This window comes from Saccopteryx bilineata, chromosome 1 (assembly GCF_036850765.1).
Source record: "Saccopteryx bilineata isolate mSacBil1 chromosome 1, mSacBil1_pri_phased_curated, whole genome shotgun sequence".
In the NCBI taxonomy this organism is placed as follows: Eukaryota; Metazoa; Chordata; class Mammalia; order Chiroptera; family Emballonuridae; genus Saccopteryx; species Saccopteryx bilineata.
The window spans coordinates 89518838-89541759 of NC_089490.1; the positions used below are offsets into that span (position 1 = coordinate 89518838).

Here is a 22922-nt window from a genome sequence, read left to right on the forward strand (position 1 = left end):
TCCAGGAAAAAGGACATTTTATTTCCATAAATACTCCTGCTCTCACTCACACACTGACCCCACTTCTGCCCATGTACAGATGGATGGACAGAGGTGAGATGCCCACAGGAGGCCCAATAGAGCCCAGTAGATAAAGGAGACACTGAGAACTCTAGTGCAGGCCCTCCCTTGGCCAGAAGTTCCAGAGCCTCCGGCTGGGGCCACCTGCCTATGGCATTACCCTCGGGCCAGCAGTTGCATAGCCCCCACTGCTCCTCAGGAGATCTGACAGCAAAGGGGCCAGGTAGGTAGAGGAAGACCCCCAGGAGGTACAGGGGACAGGTGGGACTGGCTCCCCCACTGGACCCCCTAACACAGTAACCACAGGGCACTCAGAAAGAAAAGCTGAGAGTCAAACCACACACCAGAGAGTGCAAACAGCTGGGGGTGCACACATCACTCCCCAGTCACCCACTTCCTACAGAGGGGGCCTAAGCTGGTCCCTGGCTCCAGTGTGGCCCCAAGTTATGGCTGGGCCTTCCCGTAAGGCATAAGAGACAGGGGGGGATGACCCCACCCCAGGCTGGGGTCAGGGCTGGGCCTCAGGTCCTGGCCCTTGCCCTGGCAGCCAGGCTTCTTCCGATGACCCCAAGTCCTTCCAAGACCACACAGCCCTTCCCTGCTCCAGGCTCCCACCTGTGAAGTCCCCAGCAGTGCAACCCAGGCCCAGCATCCTGCTGGGCTTGGCTCAGCAGGGGAAGAATTAAGGAGGGGCCAGCAGGGGTGAGGAGAGAAGCACCAGGCACAGACGATATGGCCATGGAGGCAAAGGGTGTCCTAGGCCACCACAGCCTCCTATCAAGGCTAGCTAGTGGCCAGTCCCGTTGCCCCCTCCTCCTCTCCCTTTCCCTCTGTTCTAGAGGCTCCCCCAGGTCTCAGGTGGGGGGAACTGGTCCACATCCCCCATCTCATTGTAGGTCTGGTCGCCCATGGTGAAGAGGAGCTTGTAGCGGAGGCGAACCTTCTCCTGGGGCAGAGATGGTAAAGGCAGGGGTCAGAGGTGGAGAAGAAGCTGCCCCCAACCCATAGCGGCACCCTGTCCCAGCCGGGCCCCTCACCTTCTGGGGGTTGGCGAGGAGCAGGACCTGGGTGATAGCAGAGGGGTGGACGATGGGGTTGAATGCTGGCAGCTCCGTGCCTGAGGGCGGCTGCAGCTTCACTTTCATGACCTGCGGACAGGAAGGCAGGTCTGGCATAGCCGATCCCAGCTTCTCCCCAGGTCCAGCCTGCACACCAGCTCCTTTTCTGGGGGTCCTGAGGCTCTGTGCTTTGGTTCCTTTCTACCCCTGATCTCCCAGAGAGAGACCCTGCTCCCAGCTGCCCCACCCCAGCCCTGAGTCATCCTGCCTTGAGAGGAGGGAGGTATGACCCATGTCACCTTGGGGACAGCTGACTGGAAAACAATGTTGCGGATGGGCTGGGGAGCAGTGCTCAGCATGGAAACCACCACCACCAGCACGTCTGAGCGCCCAGGCAGTGGGTCTCGGGCAAAGTGGAAGAGGACCCGGAAGCCATGCTGGTCGTACACTGTCACTGGCAAGATGCTGCCTGCCGGAAGAAGGGGAGAGTGCGATGGGTAGTGCCGGGTTCCAGCCCAAGCATATGCAACCAGCTCCCCACACCCGGCTCACACCAGGCACTCGCTCTTCGCGACTGGGAACGAATCAAAACACACACACTCAGGTCCTTGCCCTGACCCTGGGCAGCAGTGCAGCCAGGGGTACAGGCTGCTCAGAAGGGGCAGGTAAACTTGCAGTGTGATGGCAGAGGCAAGACACCCAGCTGCAAACAAAGCCCCACGCGGGGCTCTGCCAGTGCCACGTGCGCGGCTGCTTTCTGGCATGTTGGAGTGAAGGACTGTGGGTAAGCTGGGGTCCTGTTCTCACCCTGTGACTGTGCCAGTCATGCTGCTTCTGGTAAGATAGGGGGCACCTTTATCTACTTCCTGGGGACACAGAGCATGTGACATCCTTGGTCACAGTGGGCTCACCAAATGGACGAGGCTGAGAAGACAGGCCGTTGTCATCCGTCTGTGCAGGGTCTGGGGCTGCCAGAGGCCCCCTCCCACCCCTCCTGGGTGAGAAAAGCCCAGACCTACACTGGATCTTTATCCTGTTTGGTTTTGTGATCTTGGGGAGGCCCAGGCTTCTGTATCCTGGCCCTGTGTTCCCGAGGGGTGGCAGGGGCCATCCATAAAAAGTCCTCTTGCCTAAATCCTGGAGTTTATGGTTTTGCAATTACTTTGGGACAGATGAGGAAACTGAGTGCTGGGAAGGGGAAGGGTCTTGCCCCGAGTTCCCTGCTAAGTCAGGCAGTGGCAGGACTAGGAAGAAGCCCCACTTTCCCACCCACTCCCCCAGAAAGAGCTCCTGGAGGGACGGGGCAGTGGTGGCGCTGCTAGGCAGTGAGCTAACCCTGCCTAGCCTGTGCCCACCCATGCCCCACCCTACTCACTGGGTTTGATGGACTCTAGGGGCACAGTGATGTTGGCCAGCGAGAGCTCAGTCTGTGTGGGCTGCTGCAGAGGCCCAGTGGGGTCGGGGGACACGGTGTGGAGGCTGGTGGCGCTGGAGCTGGGCGAGCTGCTTTTATTCTGCAGGTCCCGGAGCGTGAGCCGGGGGGCTGGCTGTTGCTTCTCCCTTATTAGAGGGTGGTGCATTGAGATGACTCTTCGGTGCTCAAGAAATCACGGGCACAGGACAGGCTGGCCTTCCTGACTGTCCCTGACACCCCCCGTCTCTCTGGCCCTTGTTTCCTCCCCTTGAAATGGGCAGCTCTCTCTCTCCCTCCTTCTGTCCCTCCCCCCCTCAGGCTCAGTGTCCTCCTCACTGCTGGCCTTCTAAGCCTTCAATATTTCTCAGGTGCCAGGATGCCTGGGGAAGGACATGTGAGTGGGACACAGGTCCCCTTTCTCTCATAAACTCCATGCTCTGGTCCTATGCCTCCCTTGAGCCCAGCGCAGTGCTTGGCACAAGGTGGTACAGTGTAGCCACTGCTCAGAGGAACCAAGCACTGGGCTTCTCCCTGCTCGGTCTGGGCCAGGGAAAGCCTATGTGGTGGGGACAGGGACAGCGCCCCCCATGCCAGCCAGGGTGTGTCCTCACCACCGCACTTGTTGGGACTCCGGGGGCAGTGATTGCTGCAGCAGGGTCTTCCCCAGGAGGTCCAGGTCATCCAGACCACTGCTCACTGGCAGGGATGTCTGCACTGGGGGCCAACTGTCCATGCTGGATGCTGGAGTGGGGGCTGGGGACTCAGTGCCATCGGATGACTGTTGGGCATACAAAGGATGCAGGTGGGTGAGGTGGTGCTGAAAAGATGTCCTTTGTCCTGTGCTGAAAATGAGGCCCCTTCCCCTCCCTGCAGGTGACATCTGGGTAAGCAGCAGCAGGCACAGGGACCAACTCCTCTCACTCCAGGTCTATTAGTGGGTTGGGCCTGGTCTGGGGTTCTACTCTAGAAACCATAATATTCCAGGGACCTCAAAGTCACCCTCAAGAGAAAAGGAATAAGAAACCCAAGGGAGGCCTATGTCTGAGACAGGCAGGGAGCTGGTCCTGGAGGTGAGAGGACCCACCTGCCCCTCTCTACCCTGGGATGGGTGCCTTAGCCCCCGGGGCCCCACCTCGTGGCCGTCCCACCCATCTCTCCTCTCACTGCTCCCTCAGGCTCCTGTCCCAGTTGCTCTACCAGGATGGCTCAGACTAGTTTCTGGCCCCTCCTACCTGGAAGCTGTTCCATCCAGCACCATCCAAGCTGGGGCCTGAAGTGGGTGTAGGATCACTTAGACCTGCAGGGAAGAAAGACAGAGGTAAAGGAGCTGGGTCCCTGAGCAAAGGTGGGAAAGCTGGGATTACCGGGTGCTAGGCTGAGGTCCCTGGCACCTACCCTCCCCGTCCCCCTTCCTTTGAGAGGTCCAGCTCAAAAGGGAAAACCCCCGACTTCAGCACTTTCAGAGGGAACAGCCACAGAACAGAAGTAGAAAGCACGAATCCCGACAGCCCGCTCCCCGGGGCCTACTGCTTCCTCTTCTGCTGCTCAGAAGCCAACTCAAGTCCAGATGTCAGGACTTTCATCTTTGTTCACCAGCTGGCAGCTGCTGGTGGAGGAGTGTGTGCAGGGAAGGGGAGATACCAAGTGAGGTTCCTAGCCTTGCAAAGCCAGGTGGGCAGGGGTCAGCAGCCTGCCAATGACTGACTGGAGGGATGCTCTCTGAGTGTCTGAAGGGCACTGTGATACAGTGAATGGGGCCCTGCACCCAGGCCTGCCCCAGAACTGGAGCAGCCATGGGCAAGGTGCTGGCTGGGCTGTAGTGGCCCCATATGCACAATGCAGGGTAGACTGGGGCAGGCTGTGGAGGCGCCATCCGCCCCGGCACAGGCCAACAAGGCTGACTGACTGGTGTCAAAGAGAGCTGTGTGTGTGCCCTTTGGAAGGCTGCTGATCAGTAGAAGGCAGCTGGTCACCAACCAGTCGACCTCTACCTGCCCTGAGGCATATGCCCAGCCAAGTTCACCCCAGATTTTACCTAGAAAAGACAAGTTACCCTGTTTCTAGCAAATCTTTTTTTTTTTTTTTTTTTACGGAGACAGAGAGTCAGAGAGAGGGATAGATAGGGACAGACAGACAGGAACGGAGAGATGACTAGCATCAATCATTAGTTTTTCTTTGCGCATTGCAACACCTTAATTGTTCATTGATTGCTTTCTCATATGTGCTTTGACCGCGGGCCTTCAGCAGACGGAGTAACCCCTTGCTCGAGCCAGTGACCTTGGGCTCAAGCTGGTGAGCTTTTGCTCAAACCAGATGAGCCCTCGCTCAAGCTGGCGACCTCGGGGTCTCGAACCTGGGTCTCTCACATCCCAGTCCAACGCTCTATCCACTGCGCCACCGCCTGGTCAGGCTGTTTCTAGCAAATCTTGAATAAGTAAGGTCCAACCTGAAGTGCTATGTGACAAGCAAAGGCAGAGCTCAGGAAATTGACTATAGGGTCCCTTCCTCTGGACACACCTCTCTGACACCAGGGATATCATAATGGTACTAACAATTCTTACACCCACTGATATGTCAGAAACTCAGACCTGGGTCTCACTCCTCAAACAACCTTAAAAGGCAGGAATGGGTTCTCATCCCTCTTTCAGCGAAAATAGATGCTCAGAGGGGTTAAGTAGAGGTCACAGAGATGGAAAGCGGCAGAGTCAGGACTTGGACAGAGTGTGGCCTCATTGCTGCAGTTTGAATCCAGCTCTGCCACTTAGCTATGTGACCCCCAGCTGGTGACAGCCTCCCTATGCCCGATCTGTAAAGCGAAGGCAACAGCAGCACCCACATCAGAGGGCTGTTGTAAAGAATTAGATCAGATGAAGTGCCTGAACATGCTGGCACACCCTCTCTGACAGGCAGGAAGTCCTTGTTGCCTACCCGCCCCCACCCCTCACCCTTCCTGCCATAAAGTTGTTTAGGAAAAGCCTCCTCTGAGGTCCCAAGGCTTCTCCCACTCCTCAGAGCTGGGCAAGTGTTGCCCTGGCATTTCCAATTCCTGTGCCCACATTTTCTTTTGTCTTTGAGATGAAACCAGAGGAAGCTGGAGGCTCAGGCCTCTGCTGAAACGACACAGGGACAAAAAGTGCACAGCACACCTCGCTTTTTACGAGGAGTGGCTTTGCTACAGCCACTCATCGTGGGGCTGGGCCATGTAGAACAAATGCCTGATCAGGTGGCTGCTGCCCAGTCCTGGATCTGGGGAAGATGAGCCATGTGCGCTTGTCACTGCTGTCCTTTACCTATGATCCAGGGCTGGGGGCCTCTGCCTGAGTCCGCCCTGGCTGTGCACTGTGGGGGGCAGGTGGATGGGACTCCTGAGTGATCCCGTGGGCAGACCCTCCTAGGAAGGGCGCTGGCTGACGGGCCCTCAGAGGGGAACTGAACCTGGTTCGCTGTCGCCCTCATCACACTCCTCACTCCAAGTCCTCATTTCCCTTTCCCGGCTGGGGAGCTGAGTCAGGGCCAAAGAGAGGCTCAGAGTGAGGTTTCAGAATCAGAATGCCTCATCCAAACCTTGGTGCCCTCTTTGGGCAAGTCACCCAGCCTTTCCAAGCCTTGCTTTCACATCAGTGAAATGGGGATGCTGACAGCACTGTCCCCTGTGCTGCGTGGAGGGCAGCTGCTCTAAGGTAACATGGCACCCAGCAGTGCTCAGGGCAGCGCTCTATACAAACCAGGCTGGCCCACTGGCCCCAGCACAGCACCGCTGCTTCAAGTCTGTCGAGTTTGGTTTTCACCTCAAAACTGGCACAGGAACACACAGTCTGACTCCTGGCTTACAGGTTAGTTTCCTAACACATCCCTTGCGATTCCTTTGACAAAGCCCACCACTTCTCTATTTTTATAACGTCAGGGTATTATGAGGAGGCTGCTATTATACTCTTCTGCTTCTAAGCCCTAAAAACTAGAAACTCCAAAACTGCTTAGCCCCTGGGTACTTTCTGCTTCTTCTTTAGGGGTTGTGACCCACCCTGTAGTGACAAAGGCCCTGCCCAGGACCAGCTTGGGTCTCAGAGTGTGGTGCTCTGCTGCAAGCTTCCCTGGAGCTTCTGGGCGCTGTGGAGTGTTCTTCCTCTTCCTCTCGGTGGGGAAACTGCTGGACTTTTGCCTGAGCAGCATCCAATTCTAGGCTCTAATCTGTTGCAGGGAAATCTCTGTTTTCCTTTAGAGCCTGGGTGTCGCTGGCTTATCAGGTTCAGGGGCTGGCCAGTCTCACCCTTTGACTGTCTGACCTTGCACAAGTTCCTTGATTTCCTTGAGCCTCAGCTTCCTCAAGCCCACCCCCAAGCTCTATAGCACTTAAGGGAGTTAGTAACATGCTAACCTGACCAAGCTCTGCAACCAGTGTGTGCTATAGGCATCACCCCACCTGCGGCTGAGCCCACCCTCCTCCAGGCCGGGCCCCTTCCTCACCCAGGGACATGAGCTCATCATCAAGCAGGGAAACAGAGGCGCTGGGCTGCTCAGGGCTGGCCTGGTCGCCAGGGCAGATGGGCATGGCTGGGTAGGTGGTGCCTGCAGGAGGGAGATCTAGGCCTGAGAGGTCCAATAGGGCCGAGGTGCTCCCTGGGGTGGGAAAGAAGAATCAGGTGAGCCCCAGGGTGAGGACACTCAGGTTCTCAGAGTCCATGGGGGCTGAGGGGCAGAAAACTGTCCCTTCATCCTTCACAACTCTCCTGCTTCCCCTTCCTTGGCCACATGGCCCTTGTCCCTAAATCTGCCACCAAGCCCTTTGACACACGCTATTCCTCTGTCTGGAACAGATTCCCTACTTCCCTCTATTTGGTGAACCCTCCCACCCTTTGGGGCCCAGCTTCAGCTCTGCTGCTCCTGCACAGCCTCCACCCCACTCCTCTCCAAAAGGGTTGGTCTCTTCTGTGGTTCCCAGAGCTGTCACTTTACCCTTACTGAAACTGAGCCTGAATGTTTATGTGTCAAACCTCTCTACCACCTTCTGATGATTAAACTAAGCCTTGGGGGTGTCCTTTAGCCCCGCACAACAGGCACCTGATTTGTCAAATGAAAGGCCTTCCTTCTTCTGCCTGTCCTTGTCAAACGCTCGCTCCCTCCCTCTGTGTCTAACATCCAGACTTCTGCCCCCCACAGCTACAGGCCTGGCACAGACTCTATTCTGAGGGCCTTTCCCATCTTAAGGAGGCAGGGTCACCCCGGCGGTCATGCTGCCCGCTTCAGGACCAGTGCACCACCCTGGACTCTGTGCCCCTTCAGTCTGGTGGGCCCTTCCCCAGTTTGCCCGCCACCTCCTCACCTGGGATAGAGCCAGCAGCAGCATCACCGTTGACCTCCTCACCCCGCACCAGCTGCTTGTATAGGTTGATCACTTGGGTGAGGTTGTCGTTGGCCTGTAGGATCTCCGCTGGAATGGGCAGGAGAGGAGAGGTCAGTGTGAAGGAATGTGGGAGCCTCTGGGGGGGCAGACGAGAACCCCACATCTATTCCAGCCCTTGTGAGGGGAGGGGTGACAGGCATCCCATCGTCTCGTCTCAGACTTACTTAGGCCCTCCGTTCCCCCTCGTCCACTGTTCCCACCACACTGCCCTGTGCCAGCCCCTGAACAGTGCATGATCCCCACTCCAGGCCCCCACATGGCTGCTGTCTAGATACCCCCCAGATCCCTGGGGGGTTTCATCCCTTCCTGACTTCAGGTCGGCCTTCTCTAACCCTACCCACATGCTATGTAGTTCCCCTACTGCTTGTTTTTCTACATGTCACTTAGCATCACCTGACAAACTGCCACTGCTCATATGCTAGGTTTATTAGGCTACAAACTCCAACAGGTTATGGCTTTTGTCGATTCTGATCACTGCCATATCCCTGAGGGCCTAGAACAGTGTCTGGCACACACTGGGCCCTGGGAGTCAGGGCTTAGAGGGTTCTGGACAGTGAACCTCTTAGGTGGGGACCACATCCCTGGCTCCTGGGAGGTGCTGAGTGAACTCCTGTTGAATGAGGGGCCGAGAGAGTCCCAGACTGCTGCCCAAGGGCCCCTGCTGACATGGCAGCAGAGAACAGGAAGAGATCCTGATATGCGGCCTGAACAGAAGCCACGGGGAGTGCTTAGGCCTGTGGAATTCCCTGTCGGTCTGTAGCCCTTACCAGGGAGGCAGTGTCTGCAGGAGAGAGCCCTGCTTCACCCTGGTTCTGCCACTGTTTAAATCTGTGATCTAAGCAAGTCACTCCCCTCCCTTATCCTCAGCTATGAAATGGGGACAATCTTCCCTCCTGTATAGCTATGGGCTATAAACGAGGTGTCTAGGAACGGGCCTGGTCCAGAAGGTCTCTCAACTACTTCAGTCCCTGCTCTCTGCTTGTCTGCTTCCTTCTTCAAGTAGGAGAAACCCAAGGTCAGTGTTGGAGAAAGGGGCCCCCTGGTGGTGACTCCTTCCAACTAAGGATACTCAGCAGGGCCTGTGTGTGTGTGTGTGTGGGGGGGGGGTGGTCAAAAAAGGTGGCAGGGCCTGACCAGGCAGTGGCGCACTGGACGTCGAACTGGGATGCGGAAGGACCCAGGTTCGAGACCCTGAGGTCGCCAGCTTGAGCGTGGGCTCATCTGGTTTGAGCAAGGCTCACCAGCTTGAGCCCAAGGTCACTGGCTCAAGCAAGGGGTTACAAGCTCTGCTGAAGGCCCGCAGTCAAGGCACATATGAGAAAGCAATCAATGAACAACTAAGGTGTCACAAAAACTAATGATTATTGCTTCTCATCTCTCTCTCCGTTCCTGTCTGTCTGTCCCTATCTATCCCTCTCTCTGTCTGTAAAAAAAACCCAAAAAACCAAAAAACAAAACAAAAAAAAAGGTGGCAGGATGAGCCAGCCCTGCCTGGGGCTCACCTAAGGCCTCATCATTGTCCTCTGTGTCACTGGCCAGTCGAAAGAGCGTGGGCCGCATCCGTTCACAGCGCTGGTACAGTTCCTGGGGGCAGGAGGGAGGGCAGGTCAGGGCCGGCAGGGGCCCTGCAAGGGCCCTGGGCAGAGTGGAGACAGGCGCACCTTCATGAGGTCCTCATTGCTGTGGGCCGCAGCGCCGCCCTGGCTGTGGCTCATTACCATCTCCGTCAGCAGTTTCACATTGTTGTTCACCTCCTCAATGGCACTCACCCGCTTCGAGATCTTCTCCATCCGCTTCTGATCCTGGGCAATCACCGACAAACGCCCGAAAGCCTGGGTCAGGCCCAGCCCCCAGCCAAGTGCTGCCCATGCCCCTCTGTTCCAGTGTCTGCTATGAGTGTTACGGCAGACAGTGCGAAGAGCCCCTCGTGCCCAGGACAAGGCACTGTGTGTGGTCCAAGAAGCCTTTGGTCAACCTTGCTCACTTCCTTTCCTGCCATTGCCCCCTGGACCCAGGCCTCTGCACAAGCCCCTAAGAATTCCTTGGGCTCTCAGCCAGAATCTCCAGGGGTGGCCCAGGAATCTGGGTTTCTAACACATTTTCCAGATGATTCTGGAGGACCAGGGCCCAGACCTACACCTGTGGTTCTACATGCCATACTCGTGTTTTTCCTTTCAGAGGAGGGTCCTGTACTTGAGAGTGAAAGAAGACCTTAGTGGTCACCACGTACAACCTAGAAACTAGTGCAGAGATCCCTCTCAATGTCTGTTAGTGCCCGGCAAATGGTGGTGCACTCATGGCCTGGAAAGGCCCACTGCAAGGAGTACTCCTACTGCCCAGGCCAACATTTCTTACCATACACGTTCCTCCCTTGCAAAATGAAAGGTGGACTTGTACTGTGCCATCTGACTCACCTCCCTTATGAGGGGACACCCCTGACGTTCTCTTGGCTGTCAGAGCATGCAGCTTGCCTTTAAGAGGCAACCCAGAACTCTTGCCCTCTGGGCCTCTGGACTGTAACTTTTGACCTGGAATGCTGAGGTCCTCAGTTCGAAACCCTGGGCTTGCCCAGTCAAGGCACATGCAACAACCGATCAAAGCAATGAACAACTAAAGTGAAGCAACTATGAGTTGATTCTTCTTGCTCCACATCCCTCTCTCCTCCCTCTGTAAAATCAACAAATAAAATCTTTTAAAAAAGCCTGACCAGGCGGTGGCGCAGTGGATAGAGCGTTGGACTGGGATGTGGAAGGACCCAGGGTCGAGACCCCGAGGTCGCCAGCTTGAGCATGAGCTCATCTGGCTTGAGCAAAAAGCTCACCAGCTTGGACCCAGGGTCGCTGGCTCCAGCAGGGGGTTACTCAGTCTGCTGAAGGCCCGCGGTCAAGGCACATATGAGAAAGCAATCAATGAACAACTAAGGAGTCGCAACGCGCAACAAAAAACTAATGATTGATGCTTCTCATCTCTTCATTCCTGTCTGTCTATCCCTCTCTCTGACTCTGTCTCTCTAAAAAAAAAAAAAAAAAATCTTTAAAAAAAAAAGTGAGAGGAGGGGAGATAGTGAGACAGACTCCCGCATGCACCCCAATCAGGATGCACCTGGCAACCTGTCTGGGACCAATGCTCCAATCAACTAAGCTATTTTTAGTGCCTGAGGCTGACACAGACTGACTGAGCTATCCTCAGCACCTGGGGCTGACCCTCGAACCAAAAGAGCCATTGGCTGTGGGAGGGGAAGGAGAAGAGGAGGAGAAGAAGAGGAAGGGAAGTAGATAGTTGCTGCTCTGTGTGCCCTGACCGGGAATTGAACCTGGGACATCCATATGCCATGGCCGATGCTCTATCCACTGAGCCAACTGGCCAAGGCCTGCACACTTTTTTGATGACTTGCTCTTATCAATAAATAAAAAAATGTTTTTGGGCCCTGGCCAGTTGGCTCAGTGGTAGAGCGTCGGCCTGGCGTGCAGGAGTCCCGGGTTCGATTCCTGGCCAGGGCACACAGGAAAAGCACCCATCTGCTTCTCCACCCCTCCCCCTCTCCTTCCTCTCTCTTTCTTCCCCTCCCGTAGCCGAGGCTCCGGGACAAAGCTGGCCTGGGTGCTAAGGATGGCTCCATGGCCTCTGCCTCAGGCACTAGAATGGCTCTGGTTGCAACAGAGCAGCGCCCCAGATGGGCAGAGCATCACCCTCTGGTGGGCATGCTGGGTGGATCCCGTTTGGGTGCATGCGGGAGTCTGTCTGACTGCCTCCCCATTTCCAACTTCAGAAAAAAAATAAAAATAAAAAAAGAAATTGTAAAAAAAAAAAAAAGTTTTAGCATGCACCAATGACATCTGTATACAGATGGTCCCCAACTTACAACTATTTGACTTTATGATGGTGTAAAAGTAATATGCATAATAGATTACATTATAGTATAAAGTAGGTTTTGTGTTAGATAATTTTGTCTAGTTGTTGGCTGTGTGTTCTGAGCACATTTAAGGTAGAGTATGCTAAGCTATAATGTTCAGTAGATGTATTAAAACCATTTTTGACTTAAAACATTTTCAACTCACAACGGATTTATTGGGATGTAACCACATTGTAAGTCAAGGAGCATCTGTATTTATAAGTTTTTTGTTGTTGTTTTTTGGGTTTTTTTTTTTGTATTTTTCTGAAGTTGGAAATGGGGAGGCAGTCAGACAGACTCCCGCATGTGCCTGACCGGGATCCACCCGGCATGCCCACCAGGGGACAATGCTCTGCCCATCTGGGGCATTGCTCTGTTGCAACCAGAGCCATTCTAGCGTCTGAGGCAGAGGCCATAGAGCCATCCTCAGTGCCCGGGCCAACTTTGCTCCAATGGAACCTTGGCTGCGGGAGGGGAAGAGAGAGACAGAGAGGAAGGAGAGGGGGAGGGGTGGAGAAGCAGATGGGTGCTTCTCCTGTGTGCCCTGGCCGGGAATCGAACCCGGGACTCCTGCACGCCAGGCCAACGCTCCACCACTGAGCCAACTGGCCAGGGCCTGTATTTATAAGTTTAACATACATTATTCTCTCTCTCTCTCTACACACACACACACACACATACACACACACACACACACACACAAAATGTAGTAAAGCCTAATTTATTTCTAATTTTTATGGAAAAGATAGTCATTCTTGCAAAAGCCCATCCACCTAGGGCAGATGAGCTCAGCTGCTAGGAAATTCGTTCTTGTCCTGGCTCAGCCCAGAGTCTGTCAGTTCTTTCACCACTATGACAGCACTTTAGCTGGGTCATTACAGAATTCTTCATATGTATACATACAACCCCACCTTGGCAGCCCAACTCAACATCTCCATCCCATCTCCTCCCTGTGCCCTGGGCTCGGCCATCACCTCTTGAACCATCTCCTTGATGAGTTTGTTGGCCGCTCGAAGGTCCTCAGGGTGGGAGCTCTTCAGCAGGCGGGCCAGCATCTGTGAAGACAAAAGGGCGTGTCTGTGATGGCAGTGCCTGGGCCCTGGGCCATGCGCTGGCTACCCACTTCCTGGCTGTGCCATATGATACCTAAGCTCTCTGTGAAATGGTGAGAATCTACTGACACCTGATGTGGTGGTCACAGGACAACTACAACACCACGCATAACTGCTCCCCCACAGTACCTGGAAGAAGTAAGTTCTCAACAAATGGTGCAAAATATTCTATTATTACCTTTAGAGAACCTTTCTAGAAGGATGTACAAGAAACTTAACAGTGGTTACCCTCTGGGACCAGACTGAGGAGGGGAGCTTTTACTTTTTCTTACCTCCTTCTATGTTGTTTAATGTCTCACCCATGAACACATGCTTAACAAAAAGCTAATGAAAGTACCAAAGTGTCAAAGACACAAAGATATGCAAACTCCTGGTCAACCAATGAAATGCCCTCACACCAACCCCAAGGACATAAGACACACTCTTGTGTTTATTAAATGCAGGGGCACTGTATCGGGAGTCCTCAGCATGCAGGAAGTACTCAATAAATGGTGCCTGTCGCCCACTACAGCGGCTATGCTCATCATGAGCCTCTGCTCCAAGGGCAAGGCAGCTAAGGGCTGGAATTCACTGACCCCTATGTGGGCCCTGGAGCCCTCATCTGCCCCTCCTTCGAGCCTCACCTTGGATTTCTCCTCATCTTCAAAGATCACATTCTTGGGCCGTGGAGGAGGAAGAGGAAAGATGGCATCATCTGGAAGCTTGGGGTCGGACTTCACTATCCCTAGAGGAGATGGGTGGTGGAGGGCTGTCAAAAAGGCCCAGGCCCAGGGACAGGGGGTGAGATGGGGACACGGCCAGGTAAGTGCAGAAAGGAAGGTGGAGGGCAATCCTTCAGCATGCTGACTCTAGCCTTGGTGGACAGGACCTTCTATTACGTCCAATTACATGGGGGAAGAGTCTGGGAATCCATACTTTGAGGCTACTCCATGGGAGCCAATCGCTGAGAAGTCTGACCCAAACCTACCTTCTCTCCACCGAAGCTAACCTCAGGTAGAGCAACAAAAAGGCCTCATAGGCCATATGTTCCTGAAAAGTTAAATGGCAGGCCCATGACCTTGCTGCCAGAAGCCCCTGAAGTTGCTGGAGCCCAGCTCAGGGAAGAGGTGAGAAGGGGAGGAGGGAAGGAGGGAAAGAGGGAAAGAGAAGAGAAGGGGAGGAGAGAAAGTGGGGAGGAAGAGAGGAGGCGCTGTCCACAGCCCAGGCTCTGGGCCTCACCCTGCTTCTTGAGCATCTGGTAGGCCTCTGCAATCTTCACCTCCTCCGGCAGGCCAACCGTCCAGCTGTAGAGGAGCTCCAAGATCTTGTTCTTCACCTTCTCTGAGGTCCGAGAGCCCAGGTACTTCAAAGACCAAGGGGAGGGAGGCCCTTGACATTGGCTGGCTTCATCTGCTGCAACCGCAGCCCCAGCTCCAAACTGGCTGTCTCCCTAGAACTCCTTCGGAAACCTGGCCCACAGGGTCCTCACATCTCAACCAGGCAGTACAGATAGCTCACCGCCTAGCTCTGTCACTCACTAGCTGTGCTGTGTGCCCCAGTGTGCCCACTGTGAAGTGCAGAAGATAACAGTGGTGCCATAGTAAGGCTGCAGAGCTGACACAGTTAAGGCACAGAGCCCAGGCTCATTCATGTAAGGCTTCATTCTTGACCTCACGAAGGAGACGCCACTGGACTGACCAGGGAAAGAGCAGCTGTGGAAATGCTCAACCCTGGGTCCCATTCAACCTCCTAGCAGTAAACTAGGCTGTCACACCAGTCACGTTCCGGGAGAATGGGGGCCAGTGGGGCCATTCAGCTGCTCTGGTCAGCATGTCTGAGGAAGGACGAAGCAGGTGCAGCCTCACCCAAAGGGCACCAAAGGTGTTCACGGCCTATGGGAGGACTCCTTGGGCCCCGCTGGGAGTGTGGTCATATGCAGCAAGCAGACTCCATCACTCTGGTTTGGGAGCCACTCTTGGGAGCCGAGGACAGAGAGAACCTCCACTACAGACCCAGAGACCCAAGTGGGACACTATGGCCAGGTCTGCAGGGATTGCAGGGAGAGATCTCAGAGCCAGAGCAGCCTGTGCTGGGACTGCTGTGTGAATTCCGTGCAGCTGTCCCTAAGGACCAAGCAGTCAGTGGAAGCGCTCTTCCTAGAAATCTGCTGTCCCGGACTCAGCTGTGTGAAGGGGACCAGGAGAGAGGATTTGTGTTTGTGCTGGGTAGAGTCCGAATGGGGGCCGAGGCAGTAGTAGGAGCGAAGCCCCAGGATGAGGTGCAGTCTGTCAGTCACCCCTGTCTGACGGTGAGGGTCTGAGCTTGGGCTGGGAGCACCCACCTTGGGAGAAACGACCTTGATGAGCTCGTTGAGAAAGCGGAACTTGCCCACCTCGTCGTGGAACCTCTTGCCACAGCTCTTCATGCATGTTTCCAGCACCTGGGGGGAGGCGGGGCGCAGGGACCCCAGGGAGGATCAGAGGATGCCTACCTCCTATACCTCGGCCAGGGCCCAGAAGCCCAGAGACAGGTAGTTAGTTATAAGGGAGAAAGTAACCTGTGAGGACAAGAGGATTCTGAGGTTCAGAGGCTCCTGGGACTGATCACCTGCTGGGGAATGAAGCTGGGCAATGCCCAGTGTGGAGCACCACTGTAGCCTCTCTACTGCTTGGCCACATCTGAATGCCACTTGAAAATTACTACATTCTTTGGATTGTTTCTCTAAACTGAAATAGGCACCATCTACCTTAGTCTTAACCTAAGCCATGTGTCTGTGAAATCATAGGACTGGTAAGTATTAGAGGAAAAAAATAAAACAAAAAACTTAATGTATTAAAATACATAACTATTAAAAGGAAAACTTTATTGCCAACACCTAAAATCAGGTTGGCTAGTCAGTTGGTATGCACCCATGCTTGGAGGCCACAGACACTCTGCCCCATACTCTTCTGCTACTGGCACATCTTCGAAACCTTAGCCCGAGTCCAAGGGTCACCCCGTTTCCCCGTGGGAAGGACAGCATTGCCCTCTGTCTAGAGACCACTGACGGGCTGGGTTGGCTCCACAATGCCCCTGGGGGCCTTGTAAACATGCAGATTCCTAGCTGCAGGTGCTGTAGTTATGATTCAGCTCTGGGGTGGGACCCCAATTCCATATGTATAACCAGCCTCCTGAAGATCTGAGATACAGCTGGAGTGGGGAGCCTCTGGGCCAGATGATGCTAGGGAGCTTCCTTCCTGTAAGAGACGTACCTGTGCAAGGTCTGGGGTAGGAGGCCAGCCCACTGGTTACCATGGGACACTCGGGGCTGGCCCAGACCCCCGTTCTAGGCCATCTTGGCACAACTCCCTTGGGTCCTGAAGAGTCTGATAGGACCCCAAAAACCTCAGTCTTGGCCTCCCCTGGTGCTATCCATGTGGTCGGCAGAGGGCCAGCACCCTCTCTCCCCTTCTCCTCACCGTCAGGGCCTGGATGGCCTCCCACTCCTGCGGGGACTGGATCTTGTGGGCTAGTAGCCGGGTGGCAAGTGGAGGCCTGGGTGAGAGGAAGAGACAGAACCAGAATAGCTACAAAACTCAGGCACCCCAGGAGAGGGCTGCCTCAATACCCGCTAGGGCTGCAGCCTCAGTGCCTTCAGCAAGCAGATGCAAAGGCACAGCTCTCTCTCTGGACTGAGGACAGAGCCGGAGACTGTGGCATGACAGAGTAGGGCCAGACACGGAGTACAGGGACCTTCAAAAGGCATGAGCTCAGCCCCTTGGCCAGCTTTACTAAGAACTATGACCTGCTGTGTCCTTGGCTTGGCATACAGACAAGTACAAAGAGATGACCACAACCTTCAAGGGCCCAGTCTGGCAACAGACTATGACAATGTACTAGACGGGATGGGCAGACATAACTTCTTGGGAACTCAAGGTAGCACACATTCTGTGGGGCAAATCAGAGCAGCTGCATGGCAGAGGCGGTGATATTGCCTACCAAATCTTAAAAGGCCTGTCACTAGTGACAGTAACGGCTAACATGTACTAAGCACTTATGATGTGCAAGGTATACTTTCCTGCCTAGGCTTCCTAACAGCCCTCTGAGGTAGGCGGCGCTATTGCCCTACTTTACAGTTGAAGAAGTGGAAGCTCACAGGCATTCAATTACCTTCCCAGCTAACAGAGGGGACAGAAGTCGCACACAAACAGCCTGAGTACCTACATCATGTGCCTGCATGACCTCCCCAAGTGGAGCACCTGCACTGGGGACGGTGTGGTGGAGGTGAACACATTGAGCTTTGCTCCCCAAACTTCTGCAGCACCTGGGAACCTGCTAATATGTTCACCCCAAACCCCTGCTGGAGAGTCAAGTCTTGGGACAGCCAGAAAATGTGCATTTTCACAAGCTTAGGACTACCATTTTCTGTGAGATCTTGGGGTGACTGCTGAGTCCCCAGAGCCTCAATTTCTTTAAAATAGGTCCAGCAAGGCCCACCTCAGAGGGTGGCTCACAAGCAGCACTCAGTACGAGCGCCCACTGCCGTCATTAACTTGGGAACACGTTACGAATGGAGATGTCTCCGCCCAAGGCCAGAGTATACAGTGTGCACAGCAGCTACACAGTGGTCTGTTGAGTATCAGCAAAAGAGGGAGAAGCCACCTACCCCTCAAAGTCCTCGTTGAGTTGTTCACAGAAGCTGTTGATGCTGACCCAGTTCAATTCCTTGTTCAGGGGGTTTGTGGCTCTGTCTGTAGGAAGAGAAGGCCAATGTGGCCTAGCAAAGGGATCCCTGCCTCTCTCATTCCCTCCCCCAGCAGTAGAGGGCAGGGTGTATGACTGAGCACTCAAAAAGGCCTGTTGCTACAGCCTCAAGATTCGAGTGCTTATGTTTTAGTTAACTCTGTGGACAAAAAGAAGCTTGTTCACTGGCTTCCTCTTTCAGCTTCTCCCCAAAGGGTTCCATTTTTAGAGACTGTGCTCTGGGGGTTGTTCCCTTACTCCCTACTGCCACACCCCTATGGCCGGCCGTATGTCTGCTGTGCCTGACCACACCTCTGGTTCTGCTCCTGGAAATTGTGTCCCCACAATCCTCATGGAATTTATGCTTAGAGATCCAGAGATAGGAGAAAAACAAACCCACAGTTCCCCAAGGGTCTGCCTAGCTGGGAAGTGGGGCAGGGGAACTTGGTTTTCAATACAATGATACATAGGGAGGCAAAGGAGCCACAGGAACCAGAGAAAGAAACCCAGTTGAGCCTGGGGTCAGGGGAGGCTGCCTGGAAGAGGCAACACAAACAGGGACTGGAGGGAGATAACCACATGCTGGATATGCATGCCTCTGAACAGCTCAAGGGCTGTGTGAGAAGAGAGGTATATAATTGAACGTAGGGCAGAGCATGAGGCGCCTTGGTAAGGAACATGGCTTAGGTATCACCTCCTCCAGGACGTCTTCCCTAACCCCCACTCCTGCCCAGGTTAGCACTGCTGCATCAGCTCTTTCTTCTGTGTCCCTCAGACCTGACCTTCACGGACCCAAGCCTGCTACTGCACCAGATTCGGACACTTGTGTACATGCCCATGTCCCCCAGTAAATGAATGAATGAGGGCTCAGCTTGTGGCCAGGCAGGAGTGGTAAGGAGTGGGTGGTAAACAAGGCCAAACAGTCACCTCCCTTACCTCCAACACTGGTTAAACAACAACCGAGTAGGTCACAGAGCTTCCCCAAACCTCTGTTTCCCCATTTGTATTTTCTTATTATTAATTTTAGAGAGAGAGGAGACAGAGAGAAGGAGAGAGAGAGAAAGGGGGTGGGGAGGAACGGGAAGCATTCATTTGTAGAAACTGCTTTGAAAGCTCAGGGTTTCAAACCGAGGTCATCCTCAGAGTCCCAGATTGACGCTTTATCCACTGCGCCACCACAGGTAAGGCTCTGTTACCCCATTTATAAAGCTGGCTTAAAATATGGACTGATTTGGGATGACAAAATTCTTTATACAGGATAAAGTTATGGGGGCAGCCAGAAATAGATCTTCACTACTTTCCCAGAAGTTATCTCCAAACTTCACCCTGTCCCAGCCAGTTCTGCCCAAGCCTGAGCATTAAGTCAGAGCTGTGGAATAAACAGAGCCCAGGAGACAGGACAGAGAAGGATCTGTGGACAGGAGGAGGCTAGAGACCCAGCATATGGCAGCTGCCCACTTGGGGTCTGATGCCGTGGCAGGAGGCCTGGAGCCCTGGGAGCCTAGTGCCTGGCAGTCATTCATTCAGTTCATATTTATTCAATAAATGTTCACAGTAGTGAACAAGACAAAATCCCTGCCCTTTTGGAGCTCACAGTTCGGCAAGAGACACACTGACTACTCAGACAGACAACCCTCCACAGAAAACTGCACTGTTATGAAATGCTATAAAAAAAAACAAAGCAGGGCCTGGATGGTTAGCTCACTAGGTTAAGAGCGTCGTCCCAAAAAGACAAGGTTGTGGGTTCAAACCCCAGTCAAGGCAGGAAGCAACCAATGAGTGCATGACTGAGTGGATTAACAAATAAATGTTTCCCTTCCGCCTCCCTCCTTCCTCTCTATCTCTCATATCAATCAATAAATAAAAGCCCTGGCAGGATAGCTCTGTTGGTTGGAGCTTCGTCCCAGAGTGTGGAGGTTACCAGTTCAATTTCCCGGTTGGGCCACATAAAGGAGCAATTTGATGTTCCTGTTTCTCTCTCAAAAAACAAACAAACAGCCTGACTAGGCGGTGGCACAGTGGATAGAGCGTCGGACTGGGATGTGGAGGACCCAGGTTCAAGACCCTGAAGTCTCCAGCTTAAGCGCGGGCTCATCTGGTTTGAGCAAGACTCACCAGCTTGAGCCTAAGGTCGCTGGCTCGAGCAAGGAGTCACTTGGTCTGCTGTAGCCTCCCTCCCATCAAATCATATATGAGAAATCAATCAATGAACAATTAAGACTTGATGTTTCTCATCTCTCTCCCTTCCTGTCTGTCCCTATCTGTCCCTCTCTCTGTCTCTGCCACAAAAAAAAAAAAAAAAAAAAAGAGCAGAAAGAACATATAGAAAGTGTATGTGGAGGGGGCAGTGCCACTCTCTGGTTTAGCTGAGCAGAGATCTGAATGAAGCATTTTCTCTCTCAGTACAAATTTGTTTCAGGAGCCCTGAAAAGATGTCTCAGAGAAATAAAGCCCTGCTAACCATCCAGGGTAACAGGAAGAGGCACCCCCCATAAGAGTGGCCATCTAACTCTGCCTCATATCCCTCCAAATATGGCCAGAGACTGGGGACACCAGTCTGAGGTTAGAGAGAAGAGGGCTGGATATTACCCAATGACACCCAGATGGGGGACCTTAAAACAGGAACTCGCGCCTGAACTGTGGTGGCGCAGTGGATAAAGCGTCGACCTGGAAATGCTGAGGTCACCGGTTTGAAGCCCTGGGCTTGCCTGGTCAAGGCACATATGGGAGTTGATGCTTCCAGCTCTTCCCCCTTTCTCTCTCTCTGTTTCTCTCCTCTCTCTCTCTCTCTGTCTCTCCCTCTCCTCTCTAAAATGAATGAATAAATAAATAAATAAAAAATAAAACAGCCCCTTTCTTCAGAAGCTTTAAAAAAAAAACAAAAAAAAAAACCCAGGAAGTCGCTTCAAGTGTCAAAGACACATGAGTGGCCCTGGCCGGTTGGCTCAGTGGTAGAGCATCGGCCTGGCGTGCAAGGAGTCCCGAGTTCGATTCCCGGCCAGGGCACACAGGAGAAGCGCCCATCTGCTTCTCCACCCCTCCCTCTCTCCTTCCTCTCTGTCTCTCCACCTCCCGCAGTGAGGCTCCATTGGAGCAAAGATGGCCCGGGCGCTGGGGATGGCTCCTTGGCCTCTGCCCCAGGCGCTAGACTGGCTCTGGTCTCAACAGAGCGATGCCCCGGAGGGACAGAGCATCGCCCCCTGGTGGGCAGAGCTTCGCCCCCTGGTGGGCGTGCCGGGTGGATCTCGGTGGGGCGCATGTGGGAGTCTGTCTGACTGTCTCTCCCCGTTTCCAGCTTTGGAAAAATACAAAAAAAAAAAAAAAAAAAAAAAAGACATGTGAGTATGAGTGCAGACCTGAGCAGCTGGTTCTAGAGTCAGCTCCTGAGTTAGAAGATAATGAGGAAGCAATGGAATCATGGGACATCAGCTTTCTCCTCTGCAGCTTTCACAGAGTGAGGTCCTCTGGGTCCAAGGAGATCTGACCAACTTTTTCAGTCCCAACCCCCAGGCCTCTTACCTCTTCGGGGTCAGGAGAGGCACTTTCCCTGGCAGGCAATAGGGAAGAACATCTCCAGGGAGGGAGGAAGATGTTTCACAACAGGGCGTGACTTCACCCTGTCACTCCACAGTGGTGACAATGTCATCATTTACCCATCAGAAGCTACTTTTTATCTCTAAACACCCAAAGGGAAGAGCTTATAATTATGCTAGGGCACAAAGAGAAAAGAAATGTCAGTCCTAATTACTGGGGTCCAGCCTCCTGTCAAATGTAGGTGTCTTGATTCCCCTGTTTCTCAGAGCAGATTCTGGCCTCTCAGAAAATCCCCATTGTTGCTAAACCTGACACTGTTTTGTATCATCCAAACCTCAAGTCCTTCAGCTTGTCATATGTGTCAGCCAGGGCCCTGCCCATCCCCCCATGCTGCTGCTGAGCTCTGGACACTTGTGGCGTTCTGGAACAGTCTCAATGGCCGCTGAGTGCCTCCTTTCCACTCCCTCCTCCCCCTCTCTGCCAGACTGACCCTGAAATATCCCTGCAGATGGTGTGGTTCTGGAGCTAACCTCAGGGTTCAACTCTGCTCACCCTGAGTAGCTCCCTGGGGTCTCGGAAGCCAAGGGGCTGAGCCAAAGGTGGACCCAGAGGCCTCTCTGAGGCCCTGGCACAGACATGCGTCTAACACTAGCACAGGGAGAAGCAAGCCACAGCTTTCTGGGGCAGAGTCCACAAGTGGGGTTGTGAGAGCCAAGGATGTCGGCAATGGAGGGTAGGAAGCTCAGGTGGAGAGTGCAAGTGTGAGGGCTCAGAAGCCTGACTGACAGGAAGCAGTGTCTGAAAATTCAGAAAGAGGGGTTGCACGGACTTTGCGGGGAAGTTCAGCAAGGGCTGGGAAAAGTCTTGGCTGGAGGTGCAGTCTCAGGAGCTGGGCTGGGAGTAGTGATAGCGAACCTGAAACTACTTCTGGAGTCTGAGATGGGATTTTCCAAGCCTGTAGGGTTTGGGGGTTTCTTACTGTGTGGCCAGAGCTTGGGGAGGTCATATGAATCAGTGGGTCCTCCCTTCCTGGGCGGGGGAACGAGCAAATCTGAGAAATTGCAAGCTTAAGGAAGGGGCAGGATGTAGTCACAACATGTAGGGCCAGAGAGAGGATTCGGACCCTACAGGGAACAGGAACTCTTCCCTCCAGGGTCTGAGGTGCAGTCCTGCACTCGCCTGCTCCTCCCGGGCCCAAGTATATGACTTCGAGGTCCGCTTCTCGGTGGAGAAGTCTGGGCCTGAGGTGGTTGGAGACTGCTCTCTCCTTCCCCGGGCTTCTGGGCGCAGAGTCGGGCGCAGCTTCCCCGGGGGTCGCCGCCCAGGAATAGGATGGGTGGGCGACCCAGCTGGAGGGGGTCTTACTTCATCCCCGAGTCGGAGAAACCGGCTCAGGGCAACGCCCCTCCCGGGACGAGGGCGGGGCGTGAGGAGGGGGCGCCCCGTACCCCGCCCCCGCAGAGAGGGAGCCCGCCTAGTGCCCCCGGTTCCGGTTCCGGCCCGGCCCGAGCCCCTCCCGGACACTCACTGATTCGCGCCTCCAGAGTCTCCGGCTCCATCTCGGGCTCCATCCGCCACGGACCCCCAGCCTCGGGACCACCCCCCGCCCCCCTGAGCTCTCGCGGGAGCTCGTCGGCACCACCCTCCGTCGATTAAAGGGGCAACATCCGCCCCGACGCGCCGGAGTAGCGCGCAAGAGCGCTCGCTACCATGGAGAACAGAACGAACTCGCCTAGAGCGTCATGTGCTG

At 54.3% G+C, this 22922-nt stretch overlaps 1 protein-coding gene across 5 annotated transcripts; it reads right to left on the minus strand.

Moving 5' to 3' along the window:
* Positions 1-22882, minus strand: GGA1 (golgi associated, gamma adaptin ear containing, ARF binding protein 1). Of its 5 annotated transcripts, none has more exons than XM_066258711.1 (17): positions 22701-22882; positions 17562-17646; positions 16375-16450; positions 15258-15356; positions 14156-14279; positions 13561-13661; positions 12800-12880; positions 9595-9735; positions 9436-9517; positions 7853-7960; positions 6997-7098; positions 3765-3829; positions 3144-3310; positions 2494-2678; positions 1418-1587; positions 1098-1208; positions 1-1006 (listed from the first exon to the last, which is right to left on the minus strand). In XM_066258711.1, the coding sequence occupies exons 1-17, from the start codon at positions 22741-22743 to the stop codon at positions 896-898; spliced, it is 1851 nt and encodes a 616-aa protein (XP_066114808.1). In that variant the 5' UTR covers positions 22744-22882; the 3' UTR covers positions 1-895. The 5 variants fall into 5 exon arrangements, with proteins under 5 accessions (XP_066114808.1, XP_066114800.1, XP_066114836.1 ...); XM_066258703.1 differs by having other exon boundaries at positions 6997-7149; XM_066258739.1 differs by lacking the exon at positions 22701-22882 and adding an exon at positions 22352-22491 and having other exon boundaries at positions 6997-7149.
* Positions 22883-22922: the final 40 nt, after the last annotated feature.